Below are 22,931 nucleotides of genomic sequence, written 5' to 3'. Positions count from 1 at the left end.
TGCATTTTTAGTAGAGATGGGGTTTTACCATGTTGGTCAGGCTGGTCTCCTGACCTCAGGTGATCCGCCCACCTCAGCCTCTCAAAGTGCTGGGATCACAGGTGTGAGTCACCCCACCTGGCTTACTGTTAGGAATATTTTCTCTTATCTTCTTGATACTTTTATTGTTTTTCCTTTCATGTTGCTATTTTTAATTGCTTCACATTTTTTAATATACATATGTTATACCAGTACCAGTTATTGAAATGACCATCCATTCTACCTTGCTTCAGTGTTACCGTTGTTGTACATAAATCAAGGGTTTGTGTTCATTTTGGATTCTCTGCTCTGCCTCATTGGTCTGTTTATCTTTGTTCACAATACTGAAATGTCTTTAATACTTTCAACCTTATTAAAAGTCTTAATTTCAGGAGGGCAAGTGCTATTTAAAAAAGAATCATCATTAAAATTTTCTTGACTGTTGTTGGCCTTTTGTATTTCCATAGAAGTTTTAAAATCAGTATGTCAGGTTCTCCTTTCTCCCTACCCAGTAAACTGGTTTGCATTTTGATTGGAATTATTAAGTCGTTCAGTCAATTTGGAGAGATTTGGGAAGTTAATACCTTGTAATCCATGAACTTTATAGATCCCTTCATTTATTTTAGATTTTCTTTAATTTCCCTCAGGATAGTTTTGTAGTTTTATGTGACGAAGTCTTGCATACTTTTCATTAGATTTATTCTTAGGTATTTTGGCTTTTTGAATGCACTTATGAATGGCATTTTGTAAAATTTCACTTGTAATTATTTTATATTAGTAGCGTCATGGACGGCATAACAATGTTTCAGTCAAGAATGGACGGTCTGTACTACAGTGGTGCTGTAAGATTATAATGGAGCTAAATAATTCCTATCACCCAGTGACATCAAACCTTTGTAAAGTCGTTGTTTAATTATTATTTTTAAATTTGGTGTAGCCTAAATGTATAATGTTTACAGTATAGTAATGTCCTGGGCCTTCACATTTGCTCACCACTCACTCACTCACTTATCCAGAGCAACTTCCAGTCCTATAAGCTTCATTCATGGTAAGTGCCCTACACAGGTATAACAGTTTTAAATCTTTTATACTGTATTTTTACTGTACCTTTTCTTTTTCTGTGTTTAGATATACAGATACTTAACATTGTTAGAGTTGCCTATGGTATTGAGTATAGTAATATGCTGTACAGGTTTGTAGCCTAGGCGCAATAGGCTATACCATAAAGCCTAGATGTATAGTAGGCCAGACCATCTAAATTTGTATAAGTATACTCTGTGACATTTGCACAATGACAAAATTGCATAAAGACACATCTCTCAGAACATATCCCTGTTATTAAGCAACACATTACTGTATCTAGAAAAAGTAAAAATTTTTTTCTTTTGAGATGGAGTCTCGCTTTGTCACCCAGTCTGGAGTGCAGTGGCATGATTTCAGCTCACTGCAACCTCCACCTCCTGGGTTCAAGCAATTCTCATGCCTTAGCCTCCCAAGTATCTGGGACACAAAAGCGTGTCACCATCCCTGGCTAATTTTTTTTTTTTTTGTATTTTTAGTAGAGACAGGTTTTCACCATGTTGGTGAAGCTGGTCTTAAACTCCTGACCTCAAGTTATCTACCCGCTTTGGCCTCCCAATAGAAAAAGTAAACTTTTTGGATTGACTGTGTTTACCTACCTTGCTAAATGCACTTACTAGTTTTAATAGCATGAGCCAGGCGCAGTGGCACACACCTAACTTCAGCACATTGGGAGGCCAAGGCGGGAGGATCCCTTAAGCCCAGAAGTTTGAGATGAGCCTGAGCAACATAGTGGGACACCATATCTATAGAAAATTTTAAAAATAGCTGAGCATGGTGGTGTGCACCTGTAGTCCCAGCTGCTCATGAGGCTGAGGTGGGAGGATTGCATGAGTGTGGGAGGTTGAGGGTATAAAGAGCTGAGATTGCACCACTACACTCCAGACTGGTGACAGAGTGAGACCCTGTCTCAAAAACCCACAAGAAACAAAATTTTAATAGTGAGTATATAAATTCTTTCGAGTATCTATCAGTTATGTTATAGTTATGTTATAGTTTTCTATGTATACATTTCAAATAATGAGTTTTAAATTTTATTTTGTTCAACTCTACACTTATTCTTTCTTTTCCTTGACTTACTGTACTGGATAGGACCTCTGACTATATCCTAATATTGGAAATGTGTCTCTTCTCTCACATTTTCAGACAACCAACCTTTGGCTTTATTTATTATTTTCTTTAATTGTGCATTTATTTTCTTGTATTCATTATTTCCCTCCTTTTTTCTTTTTGGTTTAATTTCTTCTTCTTTTTCTAATTTCTTAAGATGAATGCCTCATTGACTGTCAGTCTTTTGTTTCCTATGTGCACTAAGCCTGCCAGTGTCGCCTTCAGTACTGCAGTAGCAGCATCCTACAGATTTTCATGTTATATTTGTATTATTACTCAGTTGAAAAAATTCAGTTTTTATTGTGATTTTTTTTTCAACCATGGGTTATTTAGAAATGAATTAACTGATTTTCAAATATTTGTGTATTTCTTAGTATTTTTTTGTTACTAATTTTGTTATTCATTCTCCTGAGGTCAGAGAACTACACTTTTATGGTTTCAATCCTTGAGTTACATGGAGAGTTGCTTTGTGTCCCAGCAGAGGGTTAGTTTTGGTAGATATTCCAGGTATGCTGGAAAATATAAGTATTTTACTATTTTGATGTTGTTTTTTAATATATACCAGTTAGGGTAGGTGAGTTAATTTTGTTTTTCATGTCTTCTAATAAGGGAAGTATGTTAAGACCTGCAAGCAAGGTTGTAGATTTGTCTGTTTCTCCATTTACTTTTGTTTAATTTTGTTTTATATATTTTGAATTTTGTTATCAGGCATCTATTAATTTAGAATTTTGTACATTCTTGGTGAATTGACCCTTCTATTACCCCGAGTGTCTAGTGATGCCTCTTGCTTAATGCCTTTTTGATAGAAAGTATAGGTGTACTGTTATCCTTCCATGTGTATTTCCTTCTGTGTATATTTGCATAGCATTCCTTTTATTCTTTCATGTTCAACCTTTCTATATTCTTATATTTCAGATACATCTCTTATATGCAGTGTGAATTTGGGTTTTATTTTTTAAATTTTATTTAAATTCATTAAATTTGTTTTTTAAATTCCCTTTTTAATTCAATTACTTAATATACTTATATTTAGGGTAATATCTTAAAATACATAGGTTTAATCTACTTTCTTATTTGCCCCACTTGTTGTATGTTTTTTTTGGCATTTTTGGAATAGGTAAGTGTTTTTATTATTTCATCCTCTTCCCATTATCTTTTTAGTTATACATTTTAACTTGGCCTTTAGTAAATATCCTACATATTAGTTTGTCTCCTTGGCTTATTAGGGACTAGCATGCATTGCAAACATTGCAATACATATTTGGGAACACTGATTCTCTTTACTTCAAAAACATTATTACTGTTATTTTATATAATCATCCATTTATATTTATTTATGTGTGTTGTGGGTCTCTAAGATCACCCACAGGTATGGTGCCTCACTAGGAGGAGGCAGGAGACTTAGCAGGTAGTAGTACTCATGGCTATGTTTTATTATAGGCAGCAAAAGTGAGTGATTGTATTTAGTCTACTATCTTTACTTGGCCAGAATGCCTCTACTTAAAATCTCTATTTTTCAGTTCTTGATTGAGTATACTCAGTCGTGGCCCATTTTCATCTTTTAATTGTCAGGTTTTTTTGGAAATAGTCAATAGAATTTTGTATTTCTGTCTAGAGACTAAAATGAATGATAAAGCAAGGCTTTAAGACTTACTTTCTATGCGTGATTTATAATATAACTTAAGCAATTAAAAAGAGAAAATCTGAAAATTATTTTTAGAAATGAATGCATCATTGGTAAACACATGTTTACCTATTATTTGGGCACATTAAGTTGTGCTATGTTTATTACAGAATCAGTCTTTGTACTTTACCTTTTTTTTTGGAGACAGGGTCTCACCTGTCACCCACGCTGAGTGGCTGAGTCCAGTGGCGTGATCACGGCTTACTGCTCCATCTCCTGGGCTCAAGCGAGCTTCATGTGTAGCTAGGACTACAGGTACAACACCTGGCTCATTTTGATTTCTTTTATAGAGATGGGGTGACACTATGTTGCCCAGGCTAGTCTCGGACTCCTGGATGCAAGCTATCTGCCTGTCTCAGCCTCCCAAAGTGTTGGGATTACAGGTGTGAGCCACTGTTTCTGGCTTGTACTTGACTATTTTTTAACTTTTGAAAAATTCCGTGTGTCTCTTGCCTTTGTTTTTCCTCCGGTGAATTACTATTTTCTTGCTACGCTCAGAGGAGTGGAGATTTTATCCAGCTTAAATTCTATAGCTTGTATTAGAAATAATAGAGATTTTGTTGTTTTATAAACACATTTGTATTATAACATTGTATATACTTTTTAAAACCACATATTGCCTGCGTTTTCCAGACCCCTTCCTTAAATGAAAATAATGCCTCATTTATTGTCAGATTTTATGTTTGCACAATATAAAAAACGTGGCATGAAAATTACTAGACCACTTTCCCTGTTTCAGTTTTTGTGTCTCTGTAGTGATGTATCTGGTCCAAATTAGAAATATTCGCAAGTATTGTGAGATACTATCTGGCATTGAAGTATTTTGATTACTTCCATTTATGTTAGATATTTTAGGAACAGCTTAAATTTTTTCAGGCCACAAGGTACTGTTTGATACAACATAGCACTGCATAGGTACGTCTCACCTTATGATAGGGTTATGTCTTGAAAAAACTCTTGAGTCAAAAATACGCATTTGGCTGACTTGGAACTGTGGCTTGCTGTAGCTGCCCAGCATTGCAAGAAAATTGCTGAATTCATATTGCTTTTGTACCATTGTGAAGTTGAAAACTCTTAAGTTGAATTGTAAGTCAGGTACTTTCTTTATCACTGAATATTTTTTAATGCTTCTACACCATTTAACTAATGAATATGTTGAGTAAATCAACCTAATTTATCATCGCCTTAGTCCAGTTTGTGCTGCTGTAACAAAATACCGCATACTTGGTAATTTACAAAAAAACAGAAACTAATTTCTCGCAGTTCTGGAAGCTGGAAAGTCCAGGATCAAGGTGCTGGCAGGTTTGGCCTCAGTCTCTCTGCATCCAGGATGGTGCATTGAATGCTGTATTCTCTGAAGGAGAGGAACATTGAGTCCTCACATAGCAGAAGAATAAGATAGAGTGAGCCTACTCTTGCAAGCCCTTTTTATAACTGCATTAATCCATTCATCAGGGTGGAGACACCTCTCATTAGGCCTCACCTCTCAACAGTGTGTCATTAGGGATTAAGTTTTAACCTGAGTTTTGGAGGAGTCAAAAACATTCAAACCATAGCAAACATAAACATGTTGAGAATTGTAAAGGGTCTGAGATTTTACTTTACTTGCTAGGTAACAAATTTTGTGGGTACCTGCAGCAGAGTCAAAGGGCAGAATATTACAGCAACATAATTAGCTAGAGTAGCAGCATTCGTACCAGTTCCTGAGCCTCAGTTTTCACAGTGATACAGAGGGCTACCTAACCCCATATAAGGTTGCATCACAGTAGGGGAGCCTTGAATTGTAGAACCTGAATCTTTTATAATGAACAGTAAGCATGTCTATCCTTTGCTGAAGAGAGACACTTTATTTTCCTGCATACAAACATCCTTCAAAAGATAGTCTTGAACAGAGACAGTCAGTGATTCTACTCTCAAGCAGAAATGCAAGAGATGTGAAGAACCATCTTTCAGCATTTTGGAAGGCAGAAAAAGCAAATGAGTATTTGTAAGATGGCCTAAGTAAGTGACTTGCTGGCTTTAGGAAGCAGGGGATCTGTTTTTGGAGTGTCTTTGTACTATTCACTGCTTTTTCTTGGTAGTGAAAGATACTCAACCCTCTGTTTTGGGGAGTTTTGTTTCTTCTTTCCTTTTGTTTATGCTTCTGTTTATGTATAACAGTTCAAATAAGTGAAAACAAGTAAAATGATGGAGTGGTATCATTTTAATTTAGTAAAAATGTATTGAGGCATAGTGTTTTGAACAAGAAAGGTTAAAAACTCAGGGGAACTAGCTGGTGTTCCAGGACAACTTTAGATATTGAGACTGGCTTTCTAAGAAATCTCTGAGATTAAACTTCTTCAAAGTGGAACTTCATTAAACACTCTTAAGACAAAGAGCCTATAGTGACTGTCTTCTAGACTAAAGGTTATCACAGATCAAAGGTTCTGAATCTCACAACAAAGAACTTACTATTTAACTTTTCAAGTCAGCATGGTATCTTTGAATTTATTTTGGATCTCTCTAAATTTTACTTTGTTGACTTATCTTCATGGCTCCTTTAGTACCTTTTTTTTTTTTTTTGAGACAGAGTCTCCCTCTGTTGCCCAGGCTGGAATGCAGTGGTGCAATCTCAGCTCACTGCAACCTCCACCTCCCAGGTTCAAAGCTATTCTCCTGCCTTAGCCTCCTGAGTAGCTGGGATTACAGGTGCCTACCACCACGCCCAGCTAATTTTTTGTATTTTTAGTAGAGACAGAGTTTCACTGTGTTGGCCATGCTGGTCTTGAACTCCTGATCTTGTGATCTTGGCCTCCCAAAGTGCTAGGATTACAGGTGTGAGCCACCATGCCTAGCCTTTTTTTTTTTCTTTTTTAAAATTTTACTTTAAGTTCTGGGGTACATGTGCAGAACGTGCAGGTTTGTTACATAGGTATACACGTACCATGGTGGTTTGCTGCACCTGTCAGCCTGTCATCTACATTAGGTATTTCTTCTAATGTTATCCCTCCCCTAGCCCCCTAACCCCCAACAGGCCCTGGTGTGTGATGTTCCCTTCTCTGTGTCCATGTGTGCTCATTGTTCAACTCCCACTTATGAGTGAGAACATGTGGTGTTTGGTTTTCTGTCCTTGTGTTAGTTTGCTGAGAATGATGGTTTCTAGCTTCATCCATGTCCCTGCAAAGGACATGAACTCATCCTTTTTTCAGGCTTTGTAGTATTCCACGGTGTATTTGTGCCACATTTTCTTTATCCAGCCTATCATTGATGGGCATTTTGGTTGGTTCCAAGTCTTTGTTATTATGAATGGTGCCACAGTAAAATACGTTTACATATATCTTTATAGTAGAATGATTTATAATCCTTTGGGTATATACCTAGTAATGAGATTGCTGGGTCAAATGGTATTTCTAGTTCTAGATCCTTGAGGAATCTCCACACTGTCTTCCACAATGGCTAAACTAATTTACACTCCCACCAACAGTGTAAAAGCATTCCTATTTCTTCACATCCTCTCCAGCATCTGTAGTTTCTTGACTTTCTAATGATTGCCATTCTAACTGGTGTGAGATGGTATCTCAGTGTGGTTTTGATTTGCATTTTTCCATATGTTTGTTGGCTGCATAAATGTCTTCTTTTGAGAAATGTCTATTCATATCCTTCTCCCACTTTGTGATGGGGTTGTTTTCTTTTTCTTGTAAATTTGTTTAAGTTCTTTGAAAATTCTGAATATTAGCCCATTGTCAAATGGATAGATTGCAAAAATGTTCTCCCACACTGTAGGTTGCCTGTTCACTCTGATGATAGTTTCTTTTGCTGTGCAGAAGCTCTTTAGTTTAATTAGATCCCATTTGTCTGTTTTGGCTTTTGTTGCCATTGCTTTTGGTGTTTTCAATCATGAAGTCTTTGCCCATGCCTATGTCCTGAATGGTATTTCCTAGGTTTTCTGCTAGGGTTTTTATGGTTTTAGGTCTTACATTTAAGTCATTAATCCATCTGGAGTTAATTTTTATATAAGGTGTAAATAAAGGTTGGTTATGCCTTACACCTTATACAAAAATAGCATACGCAGCTTCAGCTTTCTGCGTATGGCTAGCCAGTTTTCCCAACATCATTTATTAAATAGGGAATCCTTTCCTTACTGCTTGTTTTTGTCAGGTTTGTCAGAGATCAAATGGTTGTAGATGTGTGACATTCTTTCTGAGACCATCTCTTCTGTTCCATTGGTTTATGTGTCTGTTTGGGTACCAGTACCATGTTTTTTTGTTACTGTAGCTTTGTAGTATAGTTTGAAACTGGATAGCATGATGCCTCCAGCTTTGTTTTTTTTTTTTTTTTGCTTGGGAATATCTTGGCCAAGCTGGCTCTTTTTTGGTTCCATATGAAATTTACAGTAGTTTTTTCCAGTTCTGTGAAGAAAGTCAATGGTAGCTTGATGGGGATAGCATTGAATCTATAAATTACTTTGGGTAGTATGGCCATTTTCACAATATTGATTCTTACTATTCATAAGGATGGAATGGTTTTCCATTTGTTTGTGTCCTCTCTTATTCTTTTGAGCAGTGGTTTATAGTTCTCCTTGAAGAGATCCTTCACATCCCTTGTAAGTTGTATTCCTAGGTATTTAATTCTCTTTGTAGTAGTTCACTCATGATTTGACTCTCTGTTTGTCTGTTATTGGTGTATAGGAATGTTTGTGATATTTGCAGACTGATTTTGTGTCCTGAGACTTTGCTGAAGTTCCTTATCAGCTTAAGGAGATACCTTTTATTTTGTGTCTTCCTATTTTTTCTCTGCCTCTTAAAGCCATCATTTCTTTTTATGCTATTCAATTGATGGGCCTTCCTAAGATTGAGCTTTCTACACTTATTCCTCCATCCCTGACCCCTCACTAACCTCCCCCTATGGATCTCTCCATTGCTGTAATATCAAACCTCATGTGTATGCTCATCACTTTGAAGTTTGCTTTGCTCTGGTACTCCAGAACCACATTTCCAACTGCCACCTGAATATTTCCTTTCAGGTGTTTTTCCAGTACCTTAAAACTTTGTAATTCTAGTTTGAATGTATTTACCAAAAGGGCAGGGGCAAAAGCATGTTTTAATTTTAATATATCACTCTTTTAAAAGAAGTTCCTCAAACAAATTACTTTGATAAACCTTTATGGCTTTTTTAATGGGTGTTGTTTTGTAAATTCTATTTTATATTTATAAATTATACTTTCTCATATTAAATATTTGTCATATTTTCATTGCCAAAACTAAGTGCTTGGATTTTTGCATTCATCCTTCACATTCTTCCATCTCCTTCCCTACCTCTCATCCACTCCCCTAGAAGGACAAAATGTTTTAAATGATGTAATCTTGCATGGGGTTTGGGTTTTTAATTATTTTAATTATTTTTATGGTGATGATTTTGTCATAGGATCCTTAGGGTGTCTGTTTTCCATCCAGAAACCTCTGTGGCCAGTAGCACCTCTGCCTGAGTTTTGCTCAGGTGCACTGGGCTTGTTCTGCCCACTCTGCCCGGCAGGCTACACTCAGCTTGTGCTCTTGGCCTGGATCCCACCTGCCAAGGGTGAGCCAGGCACAGAGCAGTGAAGGGGGTGTGAGCAAACCTGGGGTTTGGCCGCTGTGCACAACCAGGCATGCTGGCTGCAGCAGGGCGGGCAGCTCCAGGTGTAGGCACAGGTGCTGCCTTCATGTGAGGATGTGGCTGGACCAGGAGTACCACAAGTGGCTTCTACTGGGGGCACGAGGGAATGTGTTGGTACCCAGAAGCTTGGAGATGCTGGAAACAGCAGAGCCCAAAAGAGGGTGTCACAGCTTTGGTAGGGGAGCCCTTGTATCTGGGCTTCCCGAAGGGTACAGTTCCACTTTTTCTTGTCGCCTACAATGTGGTGACCAAGGGGCATGTTTAAGCCCTGTTTGCATTACAGCTCTTTCAGTCCCACCATTTGGCAATTCCTGAGTTCTTATCTAGTGTTTAGGAAGAATTAGTTATGTGGACAGCTGGAGTGTGAGTAAGGCAGGGAGGAGCTTCATTGAGCAACAGAATAGCCCTCAGGAGACCCAAAGTGGGTAAGTCCTTCTGTAGTCAGGTTGTCCTGATAAGTGTCCAGCTGTCAGCAGAGAGGAGACCTGGGTGGGTAACTCCTGTCCACAGGCAGCTCAACCTCACAAGTATCTAGCTATCACTGGAGAGGAAACCTGGAGTGGGTAGCTTCTTTCTGCAGGTAGATCATCCCGATGAGTGTCCTGCTCTCAGTGGAGAGGAGACCCAGAGTAGGTAGCTCCTTTCCAAAGGCAGGTTGTCCCAAGGAGTGTCCAGCTCTCAGTGGAGAGGAGACTCAGAGTGGTTAGCTCCGGTCCTCAAGCTGGTCATCCCAATGAATGTCCAGCTCTCAGCAGAGAGAAGACCTGGAGTGAGTGGCTCCTTTCTGTAGGCAGATTGTCTTGATGAGTAAACAGCTCTCAGTGGTGAGGAGACCCAGAGTGGGTAGCTCCTTCTCACAGCTGGTAGTCCTGATGTCCCCATGAGTCTGGCTGAGTCGGATTTTTATGAGCTTCAGAAGGGAGGAAGTGCATGCTGATTGGTCCATGGGTGGCCATGGGCAGGCACAGAAAAAACACTGTAAGTTCTAGCTCTGGGCTACAGACTTCACACAGCACTGACAGCCTGGCTCCCATGCTTCAGGCCCTCCCTGACTGGAAGGTGGAGCTTCACCAAGGTCTCAACCCTTTCTGCCCAAGAGCCTTTCTGCCTCCTGCTGCCATCAATCATGTCATCCATGGCTCCCGGGCTGTTTGTGCTCAGGGGTGCTTGCAGGACTGGGCTAAGCCACCCTCTGCTACTCTTCAGCCTCCCTCCTGTGCTCATTGGCACCCAGAGTCTGGAGGGGGCCAAGGTGGCAGGGAGCTGGCATGTCAGCGCTGCCTTGAGTGTGTGAACACCTAGGTGGGTTGTGACAGTGGCTCAGCTCAGCCTCAACTTTGGTCTGAAATCTGAGTAGGCAAAAAGTTTTTCTGGGATTGGGGAGAGTCCAGGGAGTAGAAGCAGGCACTTTAGAGCCTGTGGGGTAGGGGATGCTTCCTGGGTTCCCAAGAGTGCAGGGGTGCCTGGGTCCATAGCTGTGGCTGGGTGACTGCAGCTGTGCCTAGAAGGGTAGGGCTCCTGCCCCACCAACTTGGAAAAGAGCAGGGTTCCTTCCTGTTCCTGGCTCCCACTGGCTTCATGGAATACACAGTCCTGGCCACGTCTCCCCCACTGCAGCTGGTTTCTTCACAGTGGCTGCTCCAGATGGGCCACTGGTGTCATTAATTCAGTCTGTATTTATGAAGGAAAAGACAAATCTTGTGTTACGTTCCTCTCTTTGCAGGTCTCTGTGCCTTGCGGAGAATCCTGAAAAAACAACCTAACCTCCCTGATGACAAGGTAGCTGGACTGGTGAAGATTACTCTGAATGATTTCTTGCAGGGAATGAATGATATCAGACCCAGTGCCATGAGGGAAGTAGCAATTGATGTCCCAAATGTAAGTCATTTATATCCCACACTAGCTACACTGTTTGAATTAAACTCTGAAAAAAACTCAGCGTCCAGGGAGACTGACTTCTTAGGCTAAACTTTTAAAAAGCATATTTCTTAATTGAAATTTTTATTGAGATAGCTGTAGATTCAGTGCAATTATATGAAGTAAAATAGGGAGATTCTGTGCATCCTATTACCTGGTTTCTTCCATTGGCAACGTCTTGCAAAACTGTAGTACAAGCTGGGTACAGTGGCTCATGCCTGTAATCCCAGCACTTTGGGAGGCTAAGGTGGGCGGATCACTTGAGCCCAGGAGTTTGAGACCACCCTGGGCAACATGGCAAAACCCCATCTCTACAAAAAGCACAAAAATTAGTTGGGTGTGGTGGTGCACACCTGTAGTCCCAGCCACAGCTGAGGTGAGAGAATCATCTGAGACCTGGGGAATGTTGAGGCTACAGTGAGCCATGATTGTGCCACTGCACTTCAGCCTAGGTGACAGAGCGAGACCCTGTCTCAAAAACAAAACACCCAAAAACTATTTTACAATACCACAAGCAGGATATTCGCACAATCCATTGATCTTACTCAGATTTTTTCAGTTTTACTTGTGTATGTATTTATTTAGTTTTCTACAATTTTGTCTCATGAAAAGGTTTGTTTATTTATCGTGGATACTGAGTAGTTTCATCACCACTAGGATCCCTCATATTGTCTTTTATAATCACACCCACCTCATTTCTGCCCTTATTTCTAAATTTTTATTTCAGAAAGTTTATATAAATGGAATCATATAGTATACAATCTTTTACAATTAGCTTTTTTTCACATTTGATCATTTGTCTTTCTGTGTACCTTAACTTATTTCACTAGGCATAATGTTCCCCAGATTCATCCGTTATTACAAATGACAGTATTTTCTTCTTTTTATAAGGTCAAATAATATTTCATGATACCACATTTGTTTATACCATTATACCCCATTTTCTTTCTCTGTTCATCTGTTCACGAACACTGATATTGATTCCATATCTTGGCTGTTGTGAATAATGCTGCAGTGAACATGAGAGTACAGATACCTCTTGGAGATACTAATTTCATTTCTTTTAGATATGTACCCAGTAGTGGGATTTCTGGATCATATGGTAACTTTATTTTGAGGAACCGCCATACCATTTTCCATAATGTCTGTACCACTTTAGATTCCCACCAACAGTGTACAAGGGTTCCTTTTTCTCCATATCCTTGGCAACACTTAATCTTTCATCTTTTTGATAATGGCCTTCCTAAAAGATGTGATGTGATGGTGATATCTCATTGTAGTTTTGATTTGCATTATCCTGATGATTAGTGGTGTTGAACATTTTTTCATATACAAGTTGACCATTTGTATGTCTTCTTTTAACAAATGTTACTGAGATCCTTTGCCCATTTTCAATCAAGTTGGGTTTTTTTGCTTTTGAGTTGTTTCAGTTTCTTAATATATATTTTAGTATTTTGCATATTAACCCCTTATCTCATATATGGTTCAGAAATGTTTTCTCCCATTCCATAGGTTGTCTCTTTACTCTTTTTCCTTTGCTGTGCAAAGCTTTTTAGTTTGATGCACTCCTGTTTGTCAATTTTTGCTCTTCTTGCCTGTGATGTTGGAGTATATCCAAAAATTCATTGCCCTGACTGTCATAAAGCTTTTCCTTATGTTTTCTTCTAGTAGTTTTACAATTTTAAATCTTATGTTTAAATATTTAATCCATTTTGAATTGATTTTTTTTGTATGTGGTGTGAGAAAACTGACCAGTTTCATTCATGTGGACATATAGTTTGTCATGTGGATATCATGTGGACATACAGTTTTCCTGACATCATTTATTAAAGAGACTGCGCTTTCATCATTGTGTGTTCTTTGGGATCTCTATAGATCAGTTGACTGTACATGCATGGATTTATTTCTGGGCTCTCTATTCTGTTTCATTTATTTATGTTTGCTTTTATGCCAGTATCATGCTATCTTGATTATAATGGCTTTGTATTATATTTTGAAATCAGATAGTGTGATGTCTACAGCTTTGTTTTATTCTTAGATTACTTTGGCTATTTGGTGACTTTTGTGTTTCCTTATGAATTTTAGGGTTGTTTTATCTATTTTAGGGGAAAATGCCTTTGGAATTTTGGTAGGGGTAACATTGAATCTGTAGACAATTTTGGGTAGTATGGATATTTTAGTAGTGTTAGTTTTTGTAATCCATGAACATTAGCTATTATTATATATATCTGTGTCTTCTGTTTATTTTGTCAGTATTTTGTAGCACAAACATTAGATACTATTATATATATTTGTGTCTTCTGTTTATTTTGTCAGTATTTTGTAGTTTTCAGTGTACAAATCTTTTACCATCTTGGTTAATTTGTTTCTGTGTATTTAAAAATACTATTGTAAATGAGATTTTCTTTTTTAAATTTTTTGGATAGTTAGAATATAGAAATGCTACTGACTTTTGTTGTTGTTGACTTTGTACCCTGACAATTTACTGAATTCATTTATTGGTTGTAATAGGTTTTTTTGTGGAATATTTAGGGTTTCCTTTATTAAGATTATGTCTGTCATCTGTAAACAGACAGTTTTTTTTTTCTTTTTCAATTTGGATGCCTTTTATTTCTTTTTCTTGCCTAATTTCCCTGGCTAGGACTTTCAGTACTATATTAAAAACAAGTGGCGAGGGGGAGCATTTTGTCTTGCTCTTCATCTTAGAGGAAAAGCTTTTAGCTTTTCATTGTTGGGTATGATGTTAGCTGTGAGCTTTTCATATATAGTGTTAGGATGTTGAGGTACATTCCTTCTATTCCTAATGTATTGAGAGTTTTTATCATTAAAGGATGTTGAATTTTTTCCAGTGTTTTTCCTGCATCTATTGAGATGATTACATGATTTTTATTCTTTGTCATTTTAAGGTGGTGTGCATGTGTCAAATCAGCAGCCTTGTATCCTAGGGATGAATCTCGCTGGATCATGGTGTATGATCCTTTTAATGTGCTATTGAATTTGGTTTGAAAATATTTTTTTGAGGATATGTCCATCTATGTTCACCAGGGATGTTGGCCTGTAATTTTCTATTCTTACAGCCTTCTTGTATCACGTTAATGCTGGCCTCATAAAGTAAGTTTGGAAGTATTCCTTCCTCTTCAGTTTCTTGGAAGAGTTTCGTGAATTCTAAGTATTTAAAGAAGTGATGCCAATGCTTGAAAAGGGTAACTTCTCAGGTCTTGGTACTTTCTTCATTAGGGAGCTTTCTGATTATTGGTTTATTCTCCTCCTTCATTATTGGTCTGTTCAGATTTTCTTTATGATTCATTCTTGGTAGGTTGTGTGTTTCTAGGAATTTCTTTCTTTCTTCTTGGTTGGCCAAATTGTTGCCATGTAATTATTCATATTAGTCTTTTATGATTATATTTTTGTGATATCAGTTGTAGTGTCTCGTTTCATTTCTGATTTTATTTACTTGAGTCTTCTTTCTTTTTTTGTAGTAGTCTAGGCAAAGGTTTGTCAATTTTGCTTATCCTTTGAAAAGACAACTCATATTGATCTCTTTATATTATTTTTTATATTGATCTTTTAAATTATTTTTGTAGTCTACATTTTATTTATTTCTGCTCTGATCTTTAGTATTTCCTTCCTTCTGCTAACTGTGAACTTAATTTGTTCTTTTTCTCTTTCTTTGTTGTGTAAAATTAGACGGTTCATTTGTGATATTTCTTTTTTTCTTAATGTAGGTATCTATTGCTATAAACTTTCCTCATAGAACTGCTTTTGCTGTATCAAAGTTTTGGTATGTTGTGTTTCTATTTTCATTGGTCTTAAGATTTTTAAAAATTTTTCTTTTGTTTTCTTCTTTGACCCATTGGTTATTCAGGAGTATGTTGTTTAATTTTCACATATTTGTGAATTTTCCTATTTTTTTTTCCTGTTACTCATTTCTGGTTCATGTGATTGTGGACAGAAAAGATATGTGATATGATTTTAGTCTTCTTAAATTTCTTAGACTTGTTTTGTGGCCTAAGATATGATCTGTCCTTCAGAATGTTTCATGTGCACTTGAATGTATATCAGAGAGACCCATAGATAGTTCATATCATAGGACTCTGTATAGACAACCCCCAGTACCAACCCGGAGCTGGGTAGACTTGCTGGGTTGCTAGACCTGGAAGACAAACAACAATCACTGTAGTTCGGCTCACAGTGACTTCCTATGGAAGTCACATCCATAGGAAAAGGGGGAAAATACTATATAAAGGGAACAGCAGCCTTCAGCCCTAGACCTTTCCTCTGACAGAGCCTACCCAATGAGAAGGAACCAGAAAACCAACCCTGGTAATATGACAAAACAAAGCTCTTTCAGCACCCCTCAAAAATCACACTAGGGATGTGTTTCCATTTGTGTCGTTTATGATTTCTTTCAACAGTGTTTTGTAGTTTTCCTTGTAGAGGTTTTTTGACTCCTTGGTTAGGTGTATTCCTCAGTATTTTATTTATTTATTTATTTTGCAGCTATTGTAAAAGTACTTGATTTCTTGATTTAATTCTCTGCTTGGGCACTGTTGGTGTATAGAAAAGCTACTGATTTGTGTACATTAATCTTGTATCCAGAAAGTTTACTGAATTCTTTTATCAGTTCTAGGAGCTTTCTGGAGGAGTCTGTAGGGTTTCCAAGATAAACGATATTATCTTCAGCAGACAGTGACAGTTTGACTTCTGTTTTACTGATTTGGATGCCTTTTATTTCTTTCTATTGTCTGATTGCTCTGGCTAGGACTTCCAGTACTATAATGAAGAGGAGTAGTGAGAGTGGGCATCCTTGTCTTTTTCCAGTTCTCCTGGGGAATGCTTTCAACTTTTTCCCATTCAGTGTTAAGTTGCCTGTGGGTTTGTCATAGATGGATTTTATTACATTAAGGTATGTCCCATGTATGCAGATTTTACTGACAGTTTTAATCATAAAGGGATGCTGGATTTTGTTGTACTTTTTCCGCATCTGTTGAGATAATCATGTGATTTTGTTTTTAATTCTGTGTATGTGGTGTATCACATTTATTGATTTGCGTATGTTAAACCATCCCTGAATCCTTGGTATGAAATCTACTTGATCATGGTGGATTATCTTTTTGATATGTTGTTGGATTCAGTTAGCTAGTATTTTGTTAAGTAAGGATTTTAGCATCAATGTTCATCAAGGATATTTATCTGTAGCTTTCTTTTTTGGTTATGTCCTTTCCTCATTTTTGTATTAGGTTGATGCTGGCTTCATAAAATGAATTAGGGAGGGTTCCTTCTTTCTCTTGTGGAATAGTGTCAAAAGGATTGGTACCAATTCTTCTTTGAATGTCTGGTAGAATTCTGCTTTGAATCCATCTGGTGCTGGATTTTTTTTTGTCGGTAATTTTTAAATCACCATTACAATCTCGCTGCTTGTTATTGGTCTGTTCAGGGCATCTAATTCTTCCTGATTTAAGCTAGGAGAGTTGTATTTTTCCAGGAACTTTTTCATCTCTTTGGTGTTTTCTAATTTATGTGCATAAAGGTGTTCATAGTAGCCTTGAATGATCTTTTGTATTTTGGTGGTGTCAGTTGTAATATCTCCTGTTTCATTTTTTAATGAGGTTATTTAGATTTCCTCTCTTCTTTTCTTGGTTAATTGTGCTAATAGTCTATTAATTTTATCTTTTAAAGAACTGGCTTCTTGTTTCATTTATCTTTTGTGGTTTTTTTTTTTTCAATTTTATTTAGTTCTGCTCTGATCTTGGTAATTTTATTCTTGTTTCTCTAGTTCCTTGAGGTGTGACCTTAGAATGTCGATTTGTGTTCTTTCAGAGTTCTTTCAGACATTTTCATGTAGGCGCTTTGGGTTATGGACTTTCTTCTTAGGCCTGTCTTTGCTCTATCCCAGAGGCTTTGATAGGCTGTGTCATTATTGTCATTCAGTTTGAAGAATTTTTAAATTTCCATCTTGATTTCAGGAGCAGCTTATTTAATTTCCATGTATTTGCGTGGTTCTCAAGGTTCCTTTTGGAGTTGATTTCCAATTTTATTCCACTGTGGTCTCAGAGAGCACTTGATGTAATTTCAATTTCCTTAAATCTATTGAGGCTTGTTTTATGTGGACCTATCAGTTGGTCTATCTTGGAGAAAGTTCCATGCACTGTTGAATAGATTGGTACTCTGCAGTTGCTGGATGAAATGTTCTGTATGTTATCTGTTAAGTTCATTTGCTCCAAGGTATAGTTTAAATCCATTATTTCTTTGTTGGCTTTCTGTCTTGATGACCTGTCTAGTGCTGTCATTGGAGTACTGAAGTCCCGCACTATTATCGTGTTGCTGTCTGTCTCATTTCTTAGGTCCATTCGTAATTGTTTTATAAATTTGAGAACTCCAATATTAGGTGTGTATTATTCTAAGTAACTCAAGAATGGAAAACCAATCATGGTATGTTCTCACTGATCTGTGGGAGCTAAGCTATGAGGACACAAAGTCATGAGAATATAATGGACTTTGGGGATTTGCGGGGAAGAAGTGGGAAGGGAGTGAGGGATAAAAGACTGCAAATGTGGTACAGTGTACACTGCTCGGGTGATGGCTGCACCAAAATCTTGCAGATCACCACTAAAGAACTTACTTAGGTAACCAAATACCACCTGTACCCCAATAACTTGTGGAAAAATAAAAAATACTAATAATTATTTTTAGAAAAGAAAGTAATGTGTATTCTGCTGCCATTGGGTAGAGTATTCTGTATGTGTCTGTTAGGTCCATTCAGTCTATAGTGCTGTTCAAGTGTGCTGTTTCCTTATTGATTTTCTATCTCAATGACTTGTCCATTGTTGGAAGTGGATTATTGATGTCTTGTACTGTTCTTACACAGCTGTATGTTATTCCCTTCAGTTCTTTTAATATTTTCTTTATGTACTTAGGTGCTCTGGTATTCAGTGCACATATATTTACAATCACTATATCCTGTTAATGAATTGACTCTTTTATCACTATATAATGACCTTCTTTGTCTTTTTTGACAGTTTTTGACTTAGTCTGTTTTGTATGATACAAGTATAACCACCCCTGCTTTATTTTAATTGCTATTTGCATGAAAATTGCTATGAAAATAGCATGATTGCTATTTCATGCAAATAGCAATCAAAATAGAGCTGAAGACTCACTTCAGCTGAAGACTCACATTGAAGCTCACTGCAGCTTCAATCTCTGGAGCTTAATTGATCCTCCCACCTCAGTCACCTGAATAGCTAGGACTACTACTGTGGTATGCCACTACACCCAGCTAATTTTTTATTTTACTTTATTTTTTGTAGACATGGGGTGTCACTATGTTGCCCAGGCTAGTCTTGAATTCTTAGGCTCAACCAGTCCTTTCACCTGGCCGTCCCAAAGTACTGGAATTACAGGTGTGAGCTTCTGTGCCTGGCCTGTTTTTAAATTTTTTCACCACCCCAGCTACTCTAATCTTTCTCTTGGATTCCTTACCTGTTGTTCAAGGTATTTTCAAGTGTGGGCAGTTGTTCAAACTGATATTTCTGTGAGGAAAGAGCAGTAGAAATTCCTATTCTGTCATCTTTCCATCATCAGTTTCATTATAGTTGTACTCTTTCTTCCAAAAGCTCTAACATTGCGATTATTTGAAAACTTAGCAACATGTTAGAGAGTTTGGCCTAGTTGTATCCTTTACCTCATTGTGTATAGGCATTTCAGTATCCGTAGTTCTCTTGGTCCTTAAGTAACGTTTTTAAATTGTTAGCTAAAAATAAAACAAAAAACAAAACAAAGGAAACTAAAATGATGTTAGATCAATGAAGTAGAGTATGTGGAATGATAAGTATTTGTTTTCAGTTTTTTTTTTTAAGAGTTGGGAGCTTGCTCTGTCACCCAGACTGGAGTGCAGTGGTTCAGTCCTAGCTCACTTCACTGTAGCTTCAAATTTCTCAGCTCAGAAGATCTTCCTGACTCAGCCTTCTGAGTAGTTGGAATAGCGGGCACATGCTATTTTTTAGCAATAGCAGGCAGTTGCTTAATTTTTTATTTTTTGTAGAGACCAGGTCTTGCCTTGTTACCCAGACTGGTCTGGACCCCATGGCTTCAAGTGATCCTCCCGCCTCAGCCTCCCAAAATGCTAAAATTTCAGGTGCAAGCCGCCAAACTGGACCTGTTTTCACGTTTTGAAATGACTGTGTTCCTTGAACAATGCGTTTTGTGGTCATATAAGTTTGGGAATTGTTGGTTTAAATAAAACCAATAGTTTCTTTTCTGCTGGACTTTTCAGAGTCTTTTAATATGCTATTATTTATCATTATGAAGTGATAAAAAGGATTTCTTATGGAAACTTAGTTGCCACGTCTTGGGGAACAGAGACTTTTTGTAGTTTGCAATGTGATTGCAATAAATGATCACAAGTTCTTCCCATCACTGTGTGTTTGCCCTTTTGTGTCGTAGGTTTGTACTCCTATGATAAAACAAATGGAAACAGTTTTTGCAGGCTTTAAGTCTGTGCCTGGCCCTGTTGCTTTCTTTGGCCAATGTGTTATCAGCAATCATGATATAAACAGGCTTGAAAGTGCTTGAGGCTTGCCTTCTCTTGCTGCTCCTGTAAATCCTGCCTTAGCTATATTAAGAAATATTTACTAGTTTCCTGGAGGATGAGAGACCCTGTGGAATGGTATCAGCCCTCTTAGCTGAGAATCCTTCAACCCAGCTGTTCTGCCAATTACTTGACATGTGACATCATGTTGGACTATCCCATCCCAACTGAATTTGTCCACATCAGAAAAATCACCCAGTTAACCCTCAGAACTGTCAGAAATAACATATGTCTGTTGCTTTAAGTCACTAATTTTTGGGGTATTTAATTATAAAAAGCTAAAGGATGCATATACTTGTTAACTTTTATGTAATATGTTGTTTTGTAAATTTAGACTGAGAAACAGTGCTCTATGGATAGGCACATCCCCTAAGGACTTATTACTAGTTAGGTTACTTAGTGTGGTTTTGAATTCTTTCTGAGACATTTTCAAATTCACTATTGAATTCTAACTTAATTTTTAAAAATTTTTGTGGCAGAACGTACTCATTTAATGTAAATAATTGACAAATGGAATTATGTAATAATGAATGATTGATGTTGGGTTAGTAGAAACTTTATTTCTCTAGAATTGATGTTATAAAATCTTGGCTGGTTATTAGGAGTTCTTTTTATTTGCAATATTTATCTGTATTTTATTGCCTACTATTGCATAAAATAATGGTTCAGGTAGATAGATGCCCAGTCATCACATGCCACATGTCAGAATTTGATAGTTACAAACTATCTATACCAATCAAAAACGCTTTTGAGTTTAAAACATTTTGGAACTAAAGAACATATAGTAAGGTTTCAGACTTAAAATTATTGCCAATGGAGAATGTGTTTAAACAGCATCCACTCTTGGAATTGCTAAACTCATTTATTCATCATAGGAACTGGTACTACAACTGCATATTTAATTGCTCTAATGAAAGATTTTTTCCTTTATTTTCCTTTAATACAGTATTTACAATCCATGGACTTGTGCCATTTTCCATTTGGCGCTTTATTATTTGGCCTTAGGCCATGGTGTACTGTGATGTTACTCATGAGCTCTGGAGTGATTAACACTGCTGAAAGTACTTTCTTTTATTGCTTTTTATGCTTGCTTCAGATAATAAAAATTTTCCTGAGAAGTCAACATTTCTGTAATTGGATTCCTAAAAATCCAGTTTCCTGATTTCTGGCAATTACATCTACAGAAATTTCTCCAGATTATTTCTGCAGATGGTTAAATACTTACTTTGGTATAGAAAACCTGTTTGAAATGGGTAATTATCAACATTTTAAAAATAGTTTAGTGAGCATTTAGCATCTTTTCAGAAAATATTTTAGTGTGTAAAGTTAAAACTTCCAACTCACACTTGCCTAGTTATATTTAAGTTTGCAAGAAAGGTACTAGGATGGAAATATTGCCAGTTATAATATAAATGTTAATACATTACTAATTTAGGAGACCACAAGTGTTAGCCACCTACTTAAATGTAATGTTTCCTTCTTTTGGAGCTCCTAAATGGTGATTACAGTGACATTAAGGTCAAACCTGTTTTCTTTACAGCATGAATCCTTAGAATCTAGGAATATGCCAGTATTCATTGTGAAATTCCAATTTTCTTATCCAGAGATAACAGCTGTTAACATTTTGTTATAGTTCCTATGGGGTTTTTGTGTGCATGTGTATGTATATGTGTATATTAGAGATAGAGCCTCGCTCTGTCACCTAAGCTGGAGTGCAGCATTGCGATCTCAGCTTACTGCAATCTTGACCTTCCGGGTTCTAGCGATTCTTCTGCCTCAGCCCCCTGAGTGGCTGAGAGTATACTCACGTGCTATCACGCCCCGCTAATTTTTGTATTTTTTTTTTTTAGTAGAGATGAGGTTTTGCTAGGCTGGTCTATCAGGTGATCTGCTCACCTCGATCCCCGAGATTACTGGGATCACAGATGTGAGCCACAGAGCCTAGCTTTCTTGGTGTATTTTAATGTAGTTAATCTTAAGATATATGTAGTTTTATATTCTGCTTTTTTCACTTAAAATTATATAGTAAACATTTTACTTAAAAATTTGTCAGCAAAACTTTTAAAATGACTACTCCAAAGATTTTATAGGGATAAACTGTAATTGCTTGATCCTTCTTAACTCTCAAATATTTAGGCTTTTGTGTATTTTTCCATACCATTGTTATGAAGATATTTGTGTGTAAATCTTTGCATTTATGATTTTTAGAAATAAAAGTTTAAGACTAAAATGTGTGATTTTTAAAGCTTGTGACAAACAAATTTTTGTTTTCAGAAAGGTTGTTCTAATTTATGATACATGATAAAAATTTAAAATTATGAAACCTTAAGCAAGAGCTCATTTTCACTTGGTTATTTTCTTTTTACTTTTTTCTAGAGTTTATTTTCTTAACTTTTGGAAAGATCTTTATTATCAGAAATTGATAGTGAATAATCTTTAGATAAATATAGATTTTAAAAAGAAAAATAATTTTTATATATCTTCTATAAAAGTTAGATTTTTAGATAAAAGATAACTGGACTCTTGCTTTTAATGGATTTTACAGTACATGACAACAGGTTCTTACCTTTTATTTATATCCTTAGTACTTAGCATATGAATAGCACATAGTCGATACCAAGTCAATATTTGTTGAGTGAATGAATGAATGAATAACTGTAATTTTCATGAATAAACTCCAGATTAAATGGTAAATTTCAGATATATGTGAAAGTGAATTTCTCATCTTTCTTCTTTACCAAAGTACAGTAAAGTCTATTATTACCCTCATGAAACATCTTTAGATTTCTCATATTTTATAAAGCAGCTGATTTCTTTCATGAATTTTAATTCATGTTCAGTGAATTTAACACTTTTAGAATAAAAATGCCTATAATATTTCTACACAATCTAATCTGG

General features: G+C 36.8%; 1 protein-coding gene across 3 annotated transcripts in view; it reads left to right on the top strand.

The window, feature by feature from the left end:
• Window positions 1-22,931, top strand: part of AFG2A (AFG2 AAA ATPase homolog A) — a 338,616-nt gene that overhangs the window by 54,289 nt on the left and 261,396 nt on the right. For all 3 annotated transcript variants that reach the window (XR_010345335.1, XM_012473004.2, XM_064383733.1), the window contains exon 10: window positions 11,250-11,404. Coding sequence is in view for 2 of the 3 variants with exons in the window: in XM_012473004.2 (XP_012328427.2) it covers window positions 11,250-11,404 (155 nt within the window). In the remaining variant the exon portion in view is untranslated. The remainder of the gene's footprint in view (window positions 1-11,249; window positions 11,405-22,931) is intronic.

Source organism: Aotus nancymaae, unplaced genomic scaffold, assembly GCF_030222135.1.
Source record: "Aotus nancymaae isolate 86718 unplaced genomic scaffold, 86718_ANA_hifiasm-v0.15.2.pri h1tg000033l, whole genome shotgun sequence".
Lineage (NCBI taxonomy): Eukaryota > Metazoa > Chordata > Mammalia > Primates > Aotidae > Aotus > Aotus nancymaae.
The sequence above is the reverse complement of the archived record's forward strand: the minus strand, read 5'-3'. Positions and strand labels throughout refer to the sequence as shown.